The sequence below is a fragment of the Gymnogyps californianus genome, chromosome 7 (assembly GCF_018139145.2).
Source record: "Gymnogyps californianus isolate 813 chromosome 7, ASM1813914v2, whole genome shotgun sequence".
Classification (NCBI taxonomy): Eukaryota; Metazoa; Chordata; class Aves; order Accipitriformes; family Cathartidae; genus Gymnogyps; species Gymnogyps californianus.
Window position 1 is genome coordinate 44,284,267 of NC_059477.1, and position 21,577 is coordinate 44,305,843.

The 21,577-nt window shown below is 37.6% G+C and overlaps 1 protein-coding gene across 1 annotated transcript in view; it reads left to right on the forward strand.

The window, feature by feature from the left end:
- Positions 1–21,577, forward strand: part of PKP4 (plakophilin 4) — a 103,114-nt gene that overhangs the window by 31,633 nt on the left and 49,904 nt on the right. The window contains exon 3 of the mRNA XM_050899494.1: positions 12,672–12,784. Within this exon, the coding sequence (XP_050755451.1) occupies positions 12,672–12,784 (113 nt within the window). The remainder of the gene's footprint in view (positions 1–12,671; positions 12,785–21,577) is intronic.

A 21,577-nucleotide genomic window follows, 5' to 3' on the forward strand; every position in this document is an offset into this window, starting at 1 on the left:
ATTGCGATAAATGACAGTACTGTAATTGCTAGTGATCACCAGCCAGTAATCTTACTGCTGTGATTACTGTCCAGAATTGCTTTTGTGCAATTTTAGTGCAATAGTGATTACTTAAACTGAACATACAATTATGACAGCATTGTCTATAATAGGTTGATACATAAGTATACAGTAAAAAGGCATTTGTTAGCATTCCCTTTCCTAACCAAGTAATGTTTTTCTTTTTCTTAGCGAAAAAATGATAATGGAATATTTCTTCATTTTAAAAAGGAGGTTAAAACCTCTTCCCCTTTCCATTCATAAAAAGACTGTTAAATATGTGGACTATTAAGTAACTCAATTCTGATGAAAGGAAAAAGTAAAATTAAAATTGTGTTTAATAGTTAGTGAAACACAAACTTCAGAACTGTATCCTAACTTTAAAATGTATAGACATATTAGAATGAATACAAGGGAGAGGAAGATGTAAATTGTACTTCACTCTTGAAAGTGATAATGTGAAAGAATTAAGAGCTGAACTGTTGCTTTCTGGTATTTCTTCTGTTGATAATAATTACGGACACTGAGATATTCAACACCCTTCCTGTATGGCAGAAAGCCCAGAACAGAATATTTTCCAGTGCAGTTATTTACTTTATTAATCTTGAACAGAAACTACTATGCTGTTTGCTGTGGCCTAACTTCCTTTTATACAGGAATCTCTCTTTATTTGCAGTAGGTCTGTATTTGTAAAATAGAGTTGCCACACCTTAACTTCATTACTTCAGAAACACTTATTGCAGTGGAAGCACAATTTAGAAAAGCCTTTATTATTACTTGTCAAATTGTGCAAGACTTTAACTTAATAAAAACTTTTAAAATTACTACAGTAGTTCTGAAATAGGTAGATAAATTTATTGAATGACTTTGTTAAGCTTTCTACCATAGTGGCATAGATACGATTCTATAAAAAGTTGCACTAATTAGTCTATGAACCCTACAAGCCACTTTAAATAAACTCTCCATTTGTTTCTTTTTCCGATGACTCCAAATCAGTTTAAAGCAACTTTTTTACCAGAGTGTGTCCCCTGAACTCTGAACAGTCTCTCATTGAGACAAAATTGTCAGACAGCTGTGTAAATCTTCCTCACTTTTAGTGTTATAAAATGTGCAGAACAAGTGTAATCTGTGAAGAAATTTAGGTTGCTGCAGCTTTGTGCTTTTCTGACAAAGCACAAGTTTTGTTTTAATGTGAAAACACATGCCTAATTAGTATAAATTATGACACTACCACCACAACCACCACTGGCTTTGATTGGGGTAGCAGGGATAGTTCTTTTACCAGGTTAAGTTACTCTGTTTGCGGGTACACTAGTGGATATACTTTTGGATGAACGTCAAGGGAAGGACTGACTCTCACTGGTATAAGTTGCATGTCTAGTAGAGGAATTCCTTTCTGAATGCAGGCGAGTCCTAAGGCTAACTGTAATGAAGCTGAAGCATATTTTGGCCTTTTTTTTTTTTTTCTTTTAGTGGATTTGATGATGGGTTGTGGGTGTTTTGGTTTTGTTTTTTTGGTTTGGGAAGGGGGTTGTTTTCTGTGGGTTTGTTTTGGAGGTAGGGTTGTTTTTTTTTCCCCAAAACATGTATTTCACTTCTAAAACGTTATGAAGTTTCCATGCTATAATCAATAAAAGTATCTTAGGAAATGCTGAAACAAGTTTTAAGTGAAACTAAAGCATTAAAATGTACGTGTCTATATTTCTGAATCCTGGGGAGTATTTGGATAAAAGTTTAGTTGAGTTCTGTGGGGAGTCTCTTATCCATATTAAAAGTAAATTGAGTATTTCCATACTAAAATAACAAGTTGTTAAAAATTGTAGGAGCAACATCATAGCAGTAACTTTTTTGGGGAATTGGAATGTAGGGGCAGCTAGTTGCCAACTACTCCAGATAGATTTGTGTAATCACTGCTACTTTACACATCCAAGCTGTACACTGCTGAATTTGGAATGAATTGCTGCTGAACTGGCAAGATTAAATGGGATCATTTGGAATTGTGAATTTCCTGCTTAGCATGTTAGTTTTCCTTTTCAGTGATTGGGCTGAGAGAAAAGGTCTCACAGGAAAAACTACCCATCGATCCAGTTTTCAAAACTAACATGAATATGCTGCTTTTTATTTCTTTGCCAAGAGAGAAGCACTTGCAGCAGTGGCAGGGTTTTTTTTAGTTTCTTTGTTCTTTGGTCTAGTTGGTTTTGACACCTGAAGATGGACAACTTTTCACCTTTTCTTTTGTAAATAATTGACAATAGAGAATGAATGGATATGCTTTTGGATGAATAATCATAAATCTCTTGGGGTTTCCTATGTGTTTTCCTAGAAGTGTTCACTTCTGTTCAACACTGCAGCAAAATCTTTTCCTTTTGTATAACTGTATGGAACCATATCATATACTTAGAAAGTGTGCACTTTTTTCCCTTCTTTATTGTTTAAGTACAAAATTCTTTACATAGTTCTTGAGATGTTTTTTATAGGGTTTGCGGGGGAGGGTGGGGTAAGGCAAAAACCTAAGTTTTTCAGATGGAAATGGAGGAAAGAATGTATTCTCTGTACAGCAAAGAATTTATTATTGCATGTATAAAACCATCTTTACTAGAATGACAGTATTTTGATATTAAGTTTGGGAGATTTCTTTACCAATTCAGATATGTAGTGCTTTATATCAAGTACTCTGTAATCCGACTGTGTAGGCATGTCGCTTCAACGAGGTACCTGGAAAAAAGACTTACTAAATGCACTTTCAGTAATTAGGAACAAACATTGAACAGTCTTGCTTTGAAATTCTGATTTGCATGCATCTAGTGATCAATTAGGTGGATAAATGTGTATCAGTTCTGAAATGAAGGCGGTACTTTTTATTAAATGGACTTCCAAGCTTTGTGTGAGTGAAACAAAAATCTTTGTCAACATTTTCTGAATGACTGGAAGAACTGGTTTTTTTCCAACTCTCTTAATATTGTGTTCAATTGCATAGGTCATTCTTCCCTATTTAATCCCAGAACTTTGAAGTTTACTGTTTCTGCTGTTTACAAGCATTTCCAGCGTTGGTGAATCAAGTCTGAGAAGTCCGCTTCCCAAGGCCCTTATTCTAGGACAAAATATATGCCACTCCTGCCTCAGATGAAACGACTCACTCGTTTCCTTAATCAAAATTCTGTGTACTCCTTTATTCATATGAAGGTCTAGAAATTAATTTTTCTTTCTAGCATGTACTGTTAGGCTGTTGAGGAGAAACTCCCCTTGAAAAAGAGCCTGCCTAGAACTGTGGGTATCCCTGAAATATACTGGAGTATTTATACCTTCTGTAACACTTTTATGTTTAGATTACCAGCCTATCTGCTCAGCAGCAACTGAACTCTAATCACCAGCTGGCAGAACAGTATACTTAGCCTCAGCACCAATTTAAAAAAAGGTAGCATTGTAACAAACAGTTTCCAAAGAGGATGCTGCTCAAGTGTAGTCAGTGAATACCTCAAGTGGTATTCTTCTTTCTACCATTGACTAAGAGTAAGCTTTCTATGAATTGCTTAAATTTTGATCCCTCATCAGCTAGAGCAGCACTAAACTGTTTTACCAGACTAGTGAACAATGCAGGCATAAAAGTATTAAGGGCTTTAATGGTCTACTGCTGTTGAATACAGAGTAAGTACGATCAGCCAATAATTGTAGCTGTGTGATTTCACATCCTGTAATCTGTGATTCTCTTTACCCTGTCCAATTTTTTATCTTTTGTCTTCTATTTTGGAAGATCCTGAGATACTGAAAGCATGCAAATGCAGTTGTGTGCGTGAGTAAACTTTATTTTTACAGAAAATGTTAAGGTTGCTCTAACATGGTTGGTTAAAAGTACAGGTTTTTTTCTCAATAGATTCTGGTAGAGAATGTAAATATTAGGTCACTACAGTATGATATTCATGTTGAAAAATACAGTATTCAATGTGTTTTTAAGTAGTCAGTTGCTTGATCTAGCTCCGGATTACAGCAAGTGGAAACATGTAGAACTCTGCGTAGGTCAGTGCAGGAGGTTAATGTGAAGAAGGTATAAGTGAACTTAATTTTGTTTGTCCTCTTCTCTGTTGCACATTTGTATCATGAAAATGTCCAAAATGTAATTGCCTTTTCTTTAGCACCGTTTGAACTTTCATAGGCAATGGGAGTTGTGTGGCTCTGCACTGTATGTTGCAGTTGAATGAGAAATAGTAAATGCAAGGTAAAAGCATTCCTCTCAAATGTAGGCTACGCTTTCTTAGATCATCAACTTGTACTGCTGGAAGAGGCTCAACTGAATTGTTCAACAGGCAACATTTTGTGACTAGGAAAACGTTCCATAGTTCAGCTTAGAAATACCTTCTTAGTCTTTCAGAAAGACAGTGACATTTGGGAATTGAAGCAACTTAGCATATCCCAGTGTTATTACAACTTGAAGTAACATCCCATCCTAGCCCTGTCTTCTACCACAGCAACCACTGAGAACTGGTAGAAGCCAAGAAGCTGCAAGAGATGCATCTCTCTGTCATTGGCATCATCTCTCTCGGGTGTCCCAACTGCCTGATCCTCGTCTGACTAGCCAGGCACATGCCATTCAAAAAGAGTTTGTGAGTTGTCTTCACTGCTTGTGCCGTTGCTGCTGATTCTTGCGTAGTTGTCACCAGAAAACCTTCAGTTAGCCACTTGGACCACTGTTTGTTTAAAGTTTTAAGTTATCTGTGTTTTGCTAGAGCTTTTCAAATCACAACAGGGCAGGAAGAAAGTAATTTTTATTTTTCAGTGTTATGAATGTAGACTCCTCGTTCTCATCCATGTTACTGAGGGGTAAAAGTTCCTCGTTAACCAAAATGTTGGATCTCTGCAACATGGTGGTATAGCGGGATGCAGATAGAAAGCACAGAATTGCCTCTAAACCTTCTTTTATTATCCAAAGCCTGCAACAGGAGAATGACAGTCTTCATGGTCAGTCATATGAATTACGTTCCCATTACTTACCTGTTTTCAAATATTTGCTGTTAATAGCCCAGCATAGTGTGTTGGCAACTGTTTTCACTTGCCAGGGAGCCCCAAGTCTGTCAGAGGTACTCAGCTTTCAAACAAGAGTATTTTGTTTTCAGGATTGGTATAACTTGTGTCATCTGTATCTTGCGGCAGTGAAGACCTTGAAGTGTCTTCTTCAGTGAGATCTCAACATTGTTGCAGACGAATTACCACTTGCCATGCAGAGCTTGCAAGTAAGAGCTGTTGTTGGTCACCTGGGGTATACACTACAACACTGACACCCCATGCAGGGTTTGTCCCTCCTCCAGAAACTTCAGCCTCCGAAAGGAAATTACACAGCTCTAAAATTTCATGGGTTTTGGTTTTCACTCATGGAAGCTTGTCTGCCTGCAGTCTGTATGATTGCCTTGATTGCCTTTCCAAAGCAGGTTGCTTTCTTCTCTGTCTTGAACCATGTATATGCTTCCTGTGCCTTAAATGTAATTGTATTTAAAGCCAGCATTTTTTGTAGCTTCATGTTAAGAAATATGGTCTGTGGTTTTACAGTGGAATTTAGGTTATGAATACAAAAACTGTAGTTTTATAAGGTGATTAAGTAGTTACTGCTAAACAGGTGAATAGGATTATAGGGATTTTTTTACCCTTGATGTATATTGGATAATTTTGGAAAAAAGTAGCTCTGGCCAAGGCATTGTAGTGTGTTATGTTTCAGAACATTTGGTGGGTCCTTTTTATGCAGTATGACAGCGTATTCTGTAATCTACATCTATAATTTTAGTATGCTCTTGCCACATAGATGATGTTCTGCAAATGAAAACAAGCTTGTTAATTGTTTTATTTGACTCCTGTCATGTCATTTTGTCACAAGCCAGTACTATAAAAATCAGTTAATTGTGATTTTTGCCTAGGGCAGCACCTTCTCTGTATTGCTAGCAGCCAGCATTGTATGGGAGCATCCTGTTTGAGGAGCATGCTCTCCCACTGCTTTCAGAGAAGCTGGCTAGAGAAACAAATTCAAATAGGTTCCTGTAATAAGTAGTATACTGTCTGATAGATAAACATGGTGGTGGTAGGTATCTGTTCAGAGTGGTATAAAATGTCATTATAAGGAAGCATAAACTATGATGGTGATCAATGCACTTATTTAGAATTGATTAGGACTCAGTTTTCTATACTAGTATGATGATTTAAGGTAAAAGAAAAAAAGGCTTAAAACATGAGGTATTCCAGCTGTAAAGAAGATGGTACCTCTAAAATTATCCCTCTTATGTATTTATGCAGGTATTTAAGACATATCAACTACAGCTGCAGATACCAAATTTAAGAAGACATACAAAAGTGAGCACTTATTGTTTCAAAAAGTATGTAAACTTTGCTACTTCATTGGAACCACAGACTGCACACATAAGAACATTACTCAGAGTAGAAAATAGAGCTGAATTTTTTTGCTGCTTTGCTTGCACTTGCAAAAATACATTAGATCTTCCTATGCATCAGAATGATTTAAAAATGGCAAATCAGTTGCATGCCTTTTACACCATTGCAGTTCAGTGCACTGTGGATTTTTTTTTTGTCAGCACCAAAATATAAAGTTATGAAGAATATTGTAAATAGACAACTGATGGTGTTGGTCCAAAATCAACAGTGCAAGTACCTCAGAAGAAGTGGCCAAACGGGGCTTGGTGTTTTTTTCCTCTTATTTCTACTTAGCACAGTTTTTCTGATAGAATACTAGTGAGTTTTGCTTTTTAAACATAGTATAAATAAATGAAGTAAAATTTATTGCTATGTTGTCCATTTGTTGCATTCACCTCTTCCACCCCCGAGAAAAACAGAAATACAGTTCTTCTGTTTTAACTGGGTTTGGATTTTTGCAGTGTGGGGAAAAAATAGGGTTGTTTACTTAAATGGGCAATTTGTTACTTTGGATGTTATGCAACTACCTATACCAATTTTATATCGCAATGTTGGGTTTTTTTAAGAGAAAAATTGCCTGTATTAAGAACTCTGGGCAGGCCACACAACAGTCCAATACTAAATGTATATCTCTGCATCATTCTGCCAGTCAAAACCAAACTGTGTAATTTTCTAGATAGGGCTTACACTCTCACTGTGGAGACCAAACTGCATACGTTTAAGAGATTATGTATCAAGTTAGAAAATGAATTATCAGCAGAAAAATAAGAGTTCTTCCCTTTTCCTACTGTGATACTTTCAGTTAAATTAACTGAAGATGATTTAGTTTTAAAAAGTTAAATTTTTTTGCCTCAATTTTCAATGGTAATCTCTTCCCACGTCTCTCAAATCGCTGAACCTCAAGGCAGGTACAACATCCCTGCCACTGTAAGTGAAGATCAGATTTGAAACCACCTGAGGAACCTGAACACACATGTCCGTGGGACCGTATAAGATGCATCCCAGGGTCCTGAGGCAATTGCCTGATGTAGTTGCCAAGCCGCTCTCAGTCATATTTGAAAAGTGATGGCAGTCAGGCGGAGACCCCAGCGACTGGCAAAAGGGAAACATCACAGCCGTTTTTAAGAAGGGTAAAAAGGAGGACCCTGTGAACTACCGACCAGTCAGCCTCACCTCAATACCCAGTAAGATTATGGAGCAGATTCTCCTGGAAGACATGTCAAAAGATATGGAAGACAGGGAGGTGATTAGGGATGGCCAACGTGGCTTCACCAAGGGCAAGTCCTGCCTGACTAATCTGGTGGCCTTCTGCGACGGAGTGACTGCATCACTAGACAAGGGAAGAGCTCCTGATGGCATCTACCTGGACTTCTGTAAGGCCTTTGATATGGTCCCCCACAACATTCTTGCCACTAAATTGTAGAAAGAGAGGTTTGTTGGATGGACTGTTAGATGGATAAGGAGTTGGCTGGCTGGCCGTGTCCAAAGAGTTATAGTATGGCTCAGTGTCTGAGTGGAAACCAGTAACACGTGGTGTCCCTCAAGCGTCCATAATGGGACCAGTACTATTTACTGTCTTCATCGGTGACACAGTGGGATTGAGTGCACCCTCAGCAAGTTTGCAGGTGACACCAAGCTGAGTGATGCAGTTGATTCATTTTGCTAGAGGGAAGGGATGTCATCCAGAGTGACCTCAGCAGGCTTGAGGAGTGGGCCAGCATGAGCCTCATGAAGTTCAAATAGGCCAAATGCAAGGTGCTGCACGTGGGTCAGGGCAACCCCCAGTATCAGTACGGAATGGAGGATGAAGGGATTGAGAGCAGCCCTGCAGAGAAGGACTTGGGGATCGTGGTGGACAAAAAATTAGGTATGAGCTGGCTGGGCTTTCTTTTCAGCCCAGAAAGCTGGTTGTATCCTGGGCTGCATCAAAAGAAGCGTGGCCAGCAGGTCGAGGGAGGTGATTCTGCCCTTCTACTCAGCTGTCGTCAGACCCCACGTGGAGTACTGTGTCCAGCTCTGGGGTCCCCAGTACAAGAAAGACATGGACCTGTTAGAGCAGGTCCAGAGGAGGGCTGCAACAGTGATCAGAGGGCTGGAACCCCTCTCCTGTGAAGAAAGGCTGAGACAGTTGGGTTTGTTCAGCCTGGAGAAGAGAAGGCTGCAGGGAGACCTGATTGCAGCCTTTCAATATATAAAGGGGGATCGTAAGAAAGATGGAGAGAGACTTTTTACCAGGGCCTGCAGTGCCAGGACAGGGGGCAGTGGTTTTAAGCTGAAAGAGGGCACATTTAGATTGGACATAAGGAAGAAGTTTTTTTATGATGACTGGAACTGGAACAGGTTTCCCGGAGAAGCTGTGGACGCCCCATCCCTGGAAGTGTTCAAGGCCAGGTTGGATGGGGCTTTGAGCAACCTGGTCTAGTGGAAGGTGTCCCTGCCCATGGCGGGGGGGTTGGACTAGATGCTCTTTGAAAGTGCCTTCCAACCCAAACCATTCTATGATTCAAAATCTCACTATTCCTATTTTTTTCAGTTGCCTGAAATCCTCAAAAATTGGAGATGATTATTGGAATTGGGTGGATCTTTATTTTCCAGGTGAAGAATCTGAATATACTCTGAGGAGTTCTCAGGGAGGGTGGGAAGGAAACTGTATACCTATTAATACTGTATAAAGAAAGTACACTGTGAAATGAGGAAAAATATAGCTTATCTTCCACTTTCTCTGTATTTTATCGTGATCCTTTTTCTGTTCTGCAAAAAAATAGTATTTCCTGTAGCTGTTACACTTTTGTAGTGTTTTAGAGAAGACTTCTCTTACATTGGTCGTGCTTTTAGCTTCAGTGGGGCTTTTTTGTCTTTTAAACCTGTAATTTTTTTACACTTGTAAAATGTAAATCATTATTGATTTTTCTGATGATCTCAACTGGTTCATCTCTTAAACACCTGTAGGACAGAAGTGTGTGACAAATTAGTTTAAAAAGCTGTGATTGTGTAGATGCAAGCTTGGTTGACAAGCCCAGATTTTATTTTCCCTCTTGTGTGTCTGATTTCTGCCACTGTAACTGTTGGAACTGGAGCTCTGTCCTGTTTCCTTTGTTACATGCTCCTTTTTATTTGATTCACTTTATGTAAAAAGGCTTTCTAGACAATGTCAACCTTTTTGTGGGATTTGGTAATTTAATGTCATTTTTTCCTTCTGGAATGCAAAATGGCAAAAGTTGCCTAGTGATAACATTTGCCTTATAAAATGCCTTCCTGCAGAAATACATGTGAGCTGGTGTAAAGGACTGTGTTAGAGTGCAGGAGGAGATAGCGAAGGGAGGAGCGAGCTCAGATGAATGTGTATTCATAGCATGTATTAGAAGTATGTTTTCTAGAATAATGTTATTTTCATTAATGCCTCTGCCTGTAATGAAAAGGCAAATTAATAGAGATTGGTTGAATGGAAACAAATAATGGCTAGCATATGTTTTATTTTATTCATCTAATTAAGAGATCAGTAAATAAGAATAGGCAACTTGAGTTGTGTTCAAATTCATAGTTTGTATCAATGACATTGCTATTTAAATATTGATTTAAAAGTAAAGAACAGGAAACAGCTTTAAACATAAGGGTAAATGTTTTATATTATTTCTGCAAACAAGCAGTGCAATACTGTTTATTTTAAAGATTTATGTTTGTTTTATGCTGTACAATACATCATTGTTTACTTGGGAAAAAGCTTGTCTTGCTGACATTTGCTTCAGAACTTACAGAGCTTCAGCGTCTGAATGTTTTTTTTGGTTTTGTTTTGTTTTTGTTCTTTTTTTTTTTTTTTTTTTTAAAACCACGGCATTCTCCACTAGCATATTAATGACTGCCTAGTGAATCAGCTTTTAGATGGATGTATTATCTACGTTCAGACTTAGAATTGGAAAACAAATTCTCATTTATAAATTTCTTTGACTTTTTTTTTTTGCTTAATACACTTTTTAGTATTTTCTCTCCAAAAGACAAAGTGTCCAAACGAACTGACTGGGCGCATGTGTACCTCTTTGGTGTGACATGAAGTTGAGTCGTGCTAAGACCTGATACCAGACTGTGATGACTGGGTCTCTGCTGCTGGATGCAGTTACATGTCGTACAAACCTTCTGATGTTATCCATACTTTCTAGTCCATATACCGGCCCATAAGATTTGCTGTGGTCCACAGGTTATCATGTTTGTGAGGCTTTTCATATCAGGTCTCAGGATTAAAAGGATTTAGCTTTAGAATTCTGTCTAAAAGCAGGTTTTAATAAAATCCAAGTTTAGGATGCATGTCCTAAAATGCTCTTTCTTGTCTGAGCATTGACTGTGCTAAGCTTTTCTAACACTGAAACTTGACGGTAAATGCCAACCTAATGGAAGGGGTGGCCAGGAGCAAGTTGAGGACCCCATCTCCCTCCGCTGCTCCTGTGGTTTGCGTATTTATTTTTAACAGAACTACAAAGTATTCTGTTCTGTTGACCTGTTCTTAGTAGAGCAATAGCAGAAAAAGGCAGTCTTGCTCTGTGGATGCTTGTGTCCTATGGCAGTAGTGGGTGAGTTCCGTGTCCTGGAGGCAAACAGTGTTGCTGGCCAATATTTGGAATATTAGGGTGTGTTTATTCAGTTTGATCAGTGAGCTCTGAGAAATGTTTGAAAGTGTCTACAATTCCTTATATCATCTGGGAGGGGCAGTAGCTTGTGTGGTGTATCTTTAACAGGCCAGTTTGTTGTATGGAGCTTGAGTCAGGCTTTCAGAAGTAGCTGCTTTTTTTTCTTGTCATCTAATATATGGAGTTGTTTTGGCAGTATGGCAGCTGCTCTTTGACTTAGCCCTCAGCTGACTTCCTATTGAAATCAGTGCTAATTAGCCTTCTGTTTGGGGATTCTTGGAGGTAATCTCGTTGTGTTGTCAGTAGAAAAAACTTTATCTCTACTTCTGCAAGGTATATCTTGGTTTTAGAGTAGCTTTTTACTACACTGTTACTCTGACCTCTCTTTTGCACTGCCGTGAAGCCCTCCTGGACTGGAGCTGTGAGAGGTACTTGCAGACTGCTGAAAGCCATAGGGTGCGTTGCTGAACCACACTTTACCTTACTGAAAAGGTATACAAATTGCAAGTAGTAGAGAGCTCTTTCAGGGACCATTAATGAAAGTAAAGTATTTAAGCCTCATTCCATGTAATGTAAGATGTGAAAGAATAGTTTGCATTAATTATAATCTATGAGTGAAGGTGACTTTGTAATATGGCAAGGCATGCAACTACTATGTAATACAATTACATGATTTACATTCAGCAAAAAAAACCTTATTAGTAATTTGCACTTTAAAATTAAAGGAATGCTTCTGTGCTGTGACTTGTATATAAGACTTGCTTCATCAGATTATTAAATATCGGTGTTTATTTATTTTTAAATAGTATTGAACAGTTTACTTAAACTTCAGGGGATGTAGAATATCAGTTTGAAAAATAATACAATTGCTCGATAGAATCCTTTTCTATCGTTAATAAAAGCGAACTGTGGATGAAAACATCACTAATATCCCATGATGACATAGCATAGATTTCAGAGTATCATGCTTATAGAAAATGTTTCCAGATTTCAATAACGCACAAACATTCTGTGCATCGCTTGTATTTCCCAGCCTTCCTCTGAGCATTGTGTTCCAAAAGCCTTTTACAAAGGCTGAGGTTTGGTACCTTTGACCAAGAAATATAACAAAAGCCTAAATCGGGAAAGGTGAAGTAGCACATCTCTACCCTCAGCCAGTTTGAAATGACAAATCTTAAGTTTTTGAATACAGAAGTCAGAGCATAGTGTAGCTCAGGATTTGAAGTTTTGCAATTGGAAAGATTAGGATACAATATTTTCCAGGATACCTCGTTTATAGATGAAATTGAAGAGTGACTTCATAGGCACCGATTTTGTTAGATTGTGGCAATGTAATGAGACACAAAAATTTTAATTGCAGGAGGAGTAAAATCCACAAATGCTTAAACATGTTTTTCCTTTTGTAACAGGTGATAAATCAATATTTGCATGAATCACTGATTTAAAGAACCATTAAATTCCCACTTTAATCTTCTAATAGTTTATTCCACTAAGGAAGAGTCAAAACAAGAAACATGATTGTGATGAAACAGTGATTGTTTCAGAATTAATCCACACCCATTTTTTAACATCAAGAATGCTTTTCTTTCTATTTTGAAATTTCAGGAGCTCCAATTTCAAAGACTTACCAGAGAACTGGAAGTGGAAAGGCAAATTGTGGCTAATCAGCTAGAAAGATGTAGGCTTGGAGCAGAATCACCAAGTATCGCCAGCACAAGGTACAAGTCCTGATGACTTTACTTTCATGTGTCCCATAAATTAAAGGGCTTTTTAGTGGTGCTTATGTGCTACATACATATATTTTCACTGATAGCTGTTCACCTTCCATTAATACTGAAGCATAAAAAAAAAAAAAATGCAGATTTGCTGTAAAGAGTTATGGGACAATTTAAAGAGGCCTCTCTAATAATTGATTACATTTTCAATAGAGTGTATGTAAAGCTTTAATTTCTCTTTAAATATGTTGAATTTTACTTTTAAGATTCAGCCAGAGAGAAAGACAGTAGACTTATACATATTTGTGTCAAAGTAACAGTGCTAGTTAAATGCAGTAGTCCAATTATTTTTCTTTTCCTGAATTAACTATTTAGTTTTGTCCAGCTTTTCTGAAACACTTTCTGTTGTTACATTTGTTTGCAGGGAACATCTTGCTATAAGTGTATTGTTAGCATATTTAAATAGTGTGAAACATACCTAACATATTTCACATACAATGACAATAACTATAGCAAAGCATTTTGTTAATATTTCAACTGTAACTAGTATTCTGATTATTTTTTTTAGTTCCTTAGCAAACTTTTTAACTCTAAATGTGTTTGGACACTCATTCATCTTAAGCATATCAATGACTGGTAGCTCTTGAATCTGAAAGCCTTGATAACAATGTGTTCTCTTACAAAACATTTATACCTGCATTTTGGGTTACAGCTGGCTTCATGTTGGCATGTACATAGAGAGTATGCTCTGAACATTATTATTTCTTGCCTTAAATTCTGTTTGTTTCTATATTCTGTCAGCAATAAACTTGGGTATCATTCTGAAATGTTTCCTCCTGTGGCCATAATAAATATTTCTGCAAGTTAAATGGAAAGTTGTTCCTACAAAAACTTAAGAAACAGGAGGCGATTATTTAAAAATAAATTTTAAAAATCCAGCATACCAGCTAACACAGTTGTTTTTATACATCAAACTGCTTGACCTGAGTTGTGATTTGACAGTATTGTTACTAGCATGAGAACTTTTGTTTAAGAAACTTTGAAATATTCAGAAATATTCGTTGGACAAGATGACTGTTTCATACCCTTCATACTTGCCTATCTTCCCTCTAGATCCACATATTTCTCAAGCTGTTGCTCAGATTTTGTTTTGAAAGCTAAAAAAGTTGAATTCCTATGGAAGAATAAGTAAAAAGCTTCAGTTATTTTATGCCTCCAACCACCTTTCATTCAGTCTTGAATGTCCATTTTCCGTGAATTAGCCTGAGTAATACAAAGGAAGAGGTTTTTCTATATCCCAAGTGCAGAGAATTTTGCATACAAAGAACACCAGAGTTAGCTTATCCCACAAATAATATTGTGTAGTTTTTGAAATAATGTACAATTACCAGTATCTACACAATAAGTTAGATCCTATACTTCTATCAAATACTACCATTTACCAAGATGGAAAACGTAATTTATGGCATCATGGAGTCATTTCTTCTTTTGGTTGCTTCCTTATGGCTCAATGATGTTTATTTGTATTAAAAAAAAAAAAAAAGATGAAAGTTTAGGGGGAGAAAATACTAGCACGTAAGTTGGTTTGTAGTATAATTTGGTATGAGTACATTTGTGAATCTAGATAAACTCTTCAAGCTATTGTTTGCTGGGCCATAAATTTTCCATAGTTACTAATAAAATATTTTACACATTTAAAATAAAAGCCCAATTATATTCTTAGTTCTTACAGACACCTCTCTATTCTGACCACTGTTCTTATTTTTCTGAATGTTCATATCCCAGCTGAGTCTGGTCCTGTATAGATGAGAATGCTATGCTACATTACTTTTTTACTGAGGGACATGGGATTAAAACGTGGTTTAGACAATATGTTCTGAGATGTATGTGTCCTTGGTTAATTTTTTGACTTATTCTTTACTGTGGATATCCCTTTTAAGAGATGTGTGAGAAGCTGGGGGGGGGGGGGGAATCTGTATTTGAATTAGATGCTGTCATTTCTTCACAACAAGTTGCTTCCAGTGTAGTTAGAAGAGTTGTTGAAAGAATCAAGGGAAAACAATCTCTAAGAGGAGTATCACAGTAGGCACAAATATACAGCAAAATTTATAGCCATAAAAAGGTACCTGTGTTTCCCCAAACTAGGTGATGTAAATGTTTTGCTAAGGCTGACAAGAAATTAAACACAACGAGAGCATGGAGAAAAGGCTTGGAAACTGAATGCTGTGTTGAGAGATTGATCATGGACAGATAACATCCTGCTCCCAGAAACACAGAGGAGTTAAGCATTTAGAGAGGAAGATGATGTTTCTCCTAGGCAGATGTAAGAATTGTCTGACAGTCTTATATAAAAAAAAAAAACAGAACCAAAACAATGACAAAAACTAAAAAAGCATAAGATGTGTATGCCTTTCTATTTTTATCCTTTGTTCAAGTTTTCTGTCCCTGAGGAAATCAACGATGCTTTGTTTCAAAGATAGTGCTTTAATCTCCTTTAATGTGGTTAAAACGTTTGGGAGCATTTCTTTTCAGAGGTCCAACTGAAGGTTTTGTTGACCTCAGTGGTAATAGCAGTGCCTCTGATTTACCTACTTTTAAACTGGATTTACCGACTTCTAAGCCAGCGTTGGCCTGGAGGTGGTGCTGCTTTGCAAAACAAATGCTGACATGAAGTCACAGGTACTTTTGTGGCAGCATACGCCTGTCTTGGTGGTTGCAGCTTGAGCTTCAAGCTCTTCTTTGTGTCAGTCAAGTCATCCCTCTGAGCCAGCTCATCACCCAGTTGCACAAGTGCCAGTCCGAGGGAAGTTATGGTAAGAGCCAGTGAGGGAAGGGGGAAATGTGACATCAGTACCTTAAACCAGCTTAAACTTCTGCAGCTAGTACATGTAGCTTCTGAGCTGGTCTTCATGGCTGTGAGCCTGAACACTAGCACAGTATGGAGTGCAGGCCGTGCAGATGTACACCTGGATAAATCCATCTGGAGGTAGGCACTGGTGACCAGACTGTCACCTACTTGAGCGCGCCTGAGAAGGACTCTCATTTCAGAAGCATGGTTCATTCTGTTACTGCTAGTCCTTAAGAAATGTGTGTGTTGCTTTGTACACATGAACAAAGCAAAACAAACAGAAGGTACTTGTAGTTCAGGTTTGTTAGTCTGTTGCCTGCCTGTATTACAACTATATTGTAAATGCAAGCAACACACAGGAGTAGTTGGCTGTTTTGCTCTCTTAAGAGGAGTGTGAAAGATGAGAACAAGAGATCTGCAGATCCTAAGCAATTGTAGTGTAATGGGTGGAGAAGGAAGCCCTAGATCAGCTGCAGCCCTGGATTCCAACACGGCTTTATTTTTGTGTACCTGTAGGTTACATGCCTGTTAAAATTACTTCTTCTCATAATTATTTTTATAAATGGGTATTGTGCTCAGCGCTTGTAAGATATTTCATGGCATCCTGTACACTTTCAAACCTCTTAGGAGCCTGAAATGATACATGATTAGTGTTACATGTAAGTATTAAATATTTTGACCCATGTTATACACTACAAGATTGGAGATGATAGACTGGGAAGAACAATGTGAGGTTTCAGTTGTGTCTGCTTTCATTTCATGCTATAACATGCACAGGTTTCTATGAAGAAGCCACTGGGCTGTTCAGCCTCCCATACAAACAGATACAGCATTGCCAGTAACTTTCCGTCTGTAGCGTTACTGATTCAGTTGGGTTCAGTTCTGGGCTGCCAGATGTGTTGGGGTGCATGCTGATGCCGGTAGATATCAACATGTATCAAGGGTCAGTAGTCAGACTCACTTTATAAAACACATTGCCTAACCTCTCAGGTAGGAGTTGGCTGTATGACTCTCACAGTTGACTGATTCTTTTTGTGAGTTATGTATTGTGTGTAACTCATGAAAACCGAGTGGTGTTGGGAACCAAAAGGCTCATACTTATTAATTTAATTGTAAAATACTGCGCTCATAATAGTAGCTTGTCACAAACACTTTAACAAAAGGAAAGTACATAAATGGCACACTAGACTTCATCAGAATGTAAGCCCTTTTGGCAGTACAGTAAATAATAAAAAAAATTTAACACTTCACGTACTGAACAGACAGTTTGAGTAATCATGTGCCTACCTGAAGTCTTCTGAGTTTTGTAAAATTAAACGTATTTCATAGCTACTAGGATGGTTTATTTTCTCCACTTTTCACTATGCCAACTGAAATACAATGTGCGCTTCTGTAGTAGTAGAAAATATTCCAAAGTGATTCAGTAACATATTGCACTCTGATTGAACACTGTAAACTTTGTGAGATGAACATGTATTGCATTTCATGGTCACACATTTTTTTCTTAGAAAATGGGAGAATGCTTATAAAGAGTGTAAACAGAGCAAGTAGTTTTGCTTGAAAGCCAGCACGCCATCACATTAAGCTGTGTAACTTTTGTTCCACTTGAGGAGCAGTAACATGCGAGACACTTCCAAACTGTGCGCCGCCCCCACGCTCGGGGCATTCCACGGCATGCAGCAGCAAGTTTATCCTCACAAGACTGTTCACAGTGAGCTGATCTGGGTGTAATTATCCTTACAGAAACTAGTTCAATTTTGTTCGTATGACGTATCAAATATTTCAGCATTTCCAAAAGGTATATTTGAAATTGCTTGCATATATTGCAATATATGATGTCACCAAACTTTCATGGCAAATTATAAGCTCCATAAAAATTACCTTTAGAATCAGTATGTGCTTTCGAGTCAGAAAGAGGGAAGGAATCACAGTAATTTAAACGATTTATTTATTTATTTATTTACACTAATACTACACTTACTGAAATTTGAAAACAGGTCAATTAAAGGGCTACATTAAATTTAAAAGTAAGAAAGAAAAGATATACTTAATTTTCTTTGCAGAGCTTCAGCATACTATAAAAGCAGGGCTAAAATGTATTTGAATTTAGCAAAGTAATGAATAATTTTAAATCAAGACCTCCTGGTTGATCATAGAGCTGTTGGAAGAATATTTTGGGCACAGATATTAATAGTCCATTTATCCTAACAGTTTAGAAGAAATGGTGATTAATTCTGTCATTAGTAGCTAGCTAGGAACTGCTTGCCATGTTAGATAAAATTAGCGGTCATCGGGTCACCTGACAGTTGCTGATGCTAAACATTCAGAGGAAGTGCCCATCTCTGTTGCAGAATGAAGGAATCTCCTTTTGTTAGAAATTGGTCCGTGCTATGATTGTTTTAGGCGTTACAGTGCTTACTTAGCATATTATAAATCTTCTTTAATCTAGCTGTAGAGTTTCTGTTCTCTCTATTACAAATAATTACATATAAAGATTTGGTTTTTATTTTTATTATGTTTTAGACTGTAATGATATCTTGTGACCTTAATTTTGGAACTTGAGAATGGACTGTGTTAGGTTTGTTCTGTTCTTTAAAACAGTCTCATTGAGTGTCTCTTCCTCTGTCTTTACTATTTGATTGAACTTTAGAATTGTCTTAGGAAATGAATTTATTTTTTCTTATCTTTCATTTCTCCTAATTTGGGGTGGGGTGGGGGGGAGAAGAAGAACAGAATCATTGGTCTATGTAACATCCGCAAATTTTCAGGATTTTTTCATGTTTTCTTTACAGTTGGGTTCGGATTTGCTTTTTTGACTGTACCTACATGTTAGACAGAAGTTTCTATTGATGTGTTTCCTTCTGGTTTGTACAGTTTCTTACTTGCTTACTTCAGGTCTTCAGGCAGTACTGGGAATGTAAATATAGTAACAATCATGCTTATAGGTAGATTCATTAGTGGTTAAGGTGGACATACAACCTTTGATGCGTATGCAATGTGTGTTGCATATTTTCTAGGTTGTAGTTTTACCACACTACTTCAGGAAGCATTATAGGGTCCCCTACTCTAATTTTTAGGACCTAAAGAGTCACTGTATTTCCAGTCAATCCATCATTTAATAAGGCTATTTAAGATGCTTAGCTTAGTGAGTGGGTGATCAAAAGCACTTATCTGAGATATAGAAGACATCGTTCCAAGTCTCTGATGCTGAATGCTATGTCTTTCCTTTGGCACTTCAGCTGTGGCACTCAGGCAGCATCAACTGTTCGTTTAAAATTACAGGGTGTGCTATCATTTGTCTTGAGTCCACAGAAATTTAGAAATGCTTATTTTTTTGCATGTCTACATCGAAAATGAGTGAAGCTTGCAAAGTTTCTTGTTATAGCTCCAGTATTCATATTTTTGTTTTCTGTTTACCCAGACTGTAAGCCTTTCTGAAATTCCATCAAAGCTTTTGAATGCCAGTAGAATTGAGGAATTTTGGGGGTTTTATGCAATTTGCTGATGTTCAAATATGAAAAAAAATTTGTAGCTTACTGATGAGTTGCTCTGGTGATAAATTGAAGAGTGATGATTTAATATTGACTTCAGCTGCATATGTAAATACTTACTAGCTAACCCAATAATAGACTAGGCTACAAAATAGGATTGTTATTTTTACTGTGAATGTACATCTACTGCACACTACAGATTGAGATGCAGTAGGTGATTGTGTGTCAACTGAATTATGGTAACTGCTCGTACAAGTGCTCATGCAAGATGACCTGAAGTCTCTAGTGGACAATGGTGACGGATCAGGTGGTACGTGTTAACCTGTCACACTGAAAATGCCTGAAGAACTGAAAGGGCAGTGAGTGTCATGGTAGTTACTGTGGTGCATCGTTTAGCTAAAATAATACTTGAAGGACTGTTAATTCTTTCGGAAGACAGTAAAACATGCCAGAGACTTGCATTTTGAATTCCTATTTTGTGGTACCAGTAGGAAGACGTTGGTGATGGGCGGTGTGCTGTTACTACTGTCGCAGTGCTAACTGTGCATGGTGTCAGACAGCACAGGCTGTAGGGTGGCAGCAGTGTTCTGCTCTCCGTAGGGCTGGTGTTTCCCGTGCCCAGCTGTTCTGCGTGGCTGCCTGCTGTGGGGGCCTGGGAGTCTCAGTCGCTTCTCAGCGTTGGGTTTCAAGCTGAAATAGCATCCTTCAGTACGAGTGACCACATTTGGGTGTAGTATTCCAGATACAGCTTTCTAAATTCGTACCCAGAGCATTAGTGCTTGCCTGTGTCAGCTGAAAACATCTAGCGAGTCGTAGGACCACTTGCTCTTGGTGGCAGAGCTGTTTAATTTTTGTATGTGGGACATAAGACGGCTATGGTACTTTGTACAGTGTCTAGCAGAGTGGGTACAGGAATTAGGTGTATTAGTGAAATCAAGAAGATAGCTATTAGAAAACTTGAAGACTGAAAATTACCTCGTTTAGTTAAAATATTTGTGAAAACTTCTGCTGACCTGTATCAACAAGAAAAGCAAAAATATGAAATTTCGTTATACTGATTTTGATGGTTGCCAGTTGCTTGTAATGTGTATTACAAGTTTGTGGGATTTAATATATGCCATTTTATTAGAAAAATCCCCTTATACCAAGAATTTACAGTTATACAAAGCTTTAAGCCTTCATACTGCATATAATTGTAAATGTGTTCTTGATGTAGATATTTAAAATGGAAGATAAAGGACAAGTAAAAGAATACATTCAGTCTTAACAGGCACTTAGGTGGAGCTGCCAGCCAAAACTTAAGTAGCAGGCACGAATCCCTGTGAATAAACCATTCGCTACTGGGTGCCTGACAGAACAGATGTATTCCGATGATGAAAGCTTAGCCAAGCAGTAAACTAAAATGCTAAAGAAATATGTGTGAAGTACATACATTTTCAACATAATTATATATTTAGCTTTTTACAGCTTTTCACCATTTTAGAAATATTTAACAAATAATACTTAATTTTTTCAGCTGTTGCCTTTTTTTGATAACAGCAGTATATTCACACAGTTAAGACAGGCAATGGAAGTCACTACTTTTCTCTCAAGCGGTACTGTTTAAATCAGAAATACATTTCATCTTATGGAATACTTGCTAAGATAATAGGCTTAAACTGTTTCATGTCATATAAAACCTGCAAAAGATGTATGTAGCACCGAGAACTGTTCCTGTAGCCTTGCTATCCTATACACAGGTACTGTCAGAGACCTGGCTGTGACCTCGACCGGCCAGTTCTGCCTTTGAAGTGTGGCCAAGTCCTTGAGCTCTCATAGCCATTTGACTGAGACGCATGTTGACCTCCTTTCCTAACTTGCAAGTCCAAAGCTGGAAACTGTTTATTTGAGAGGTATTGCTTGAGGAATGTAAAATGGTACTAATGATACTTAGTACATTTTGTCTCTAAATGACTTCATACAAAACCTTTTCCATTTATCAGATTATTATTTTTTTCCAGATTGGCAGCTGATTCAATTTTGTGTCTAAGACATCAGCTTTGAACTAAAGCTGTAAGATGGCAAAGAAAAGGTGTGAAATTAAGAAAGGGACCAAAAAACTCCAAACAAACAAAAAAACCAAACAGTTCCCCCCGCCGTCCCCCCCCCCCAAATAACCAAACCACCAAAACCAACACCAAAACAAACAAACAAGAAAGTCCAGATACTTAGGAAATACAAGGGGGGTGGGGGAGAGCAAAGGATAAAAAAAAAAAAAGTGAATAGATTGATTTCAGCAGAGTTTGTATGCATGCTCCATCTTCAGTTACCAAATATTTGTGTTACTGGCTAAAAAGTTAGTGTTTTGGTGTATGTATTTTGTATGCACTTAGTGTAGAGGTACGTTTTTATTTCACTTATTCTTTGCGCTCTTGCGAAGCAGATTGAGAAGGGAAGAGAAAATTCTGTTTGTGTACA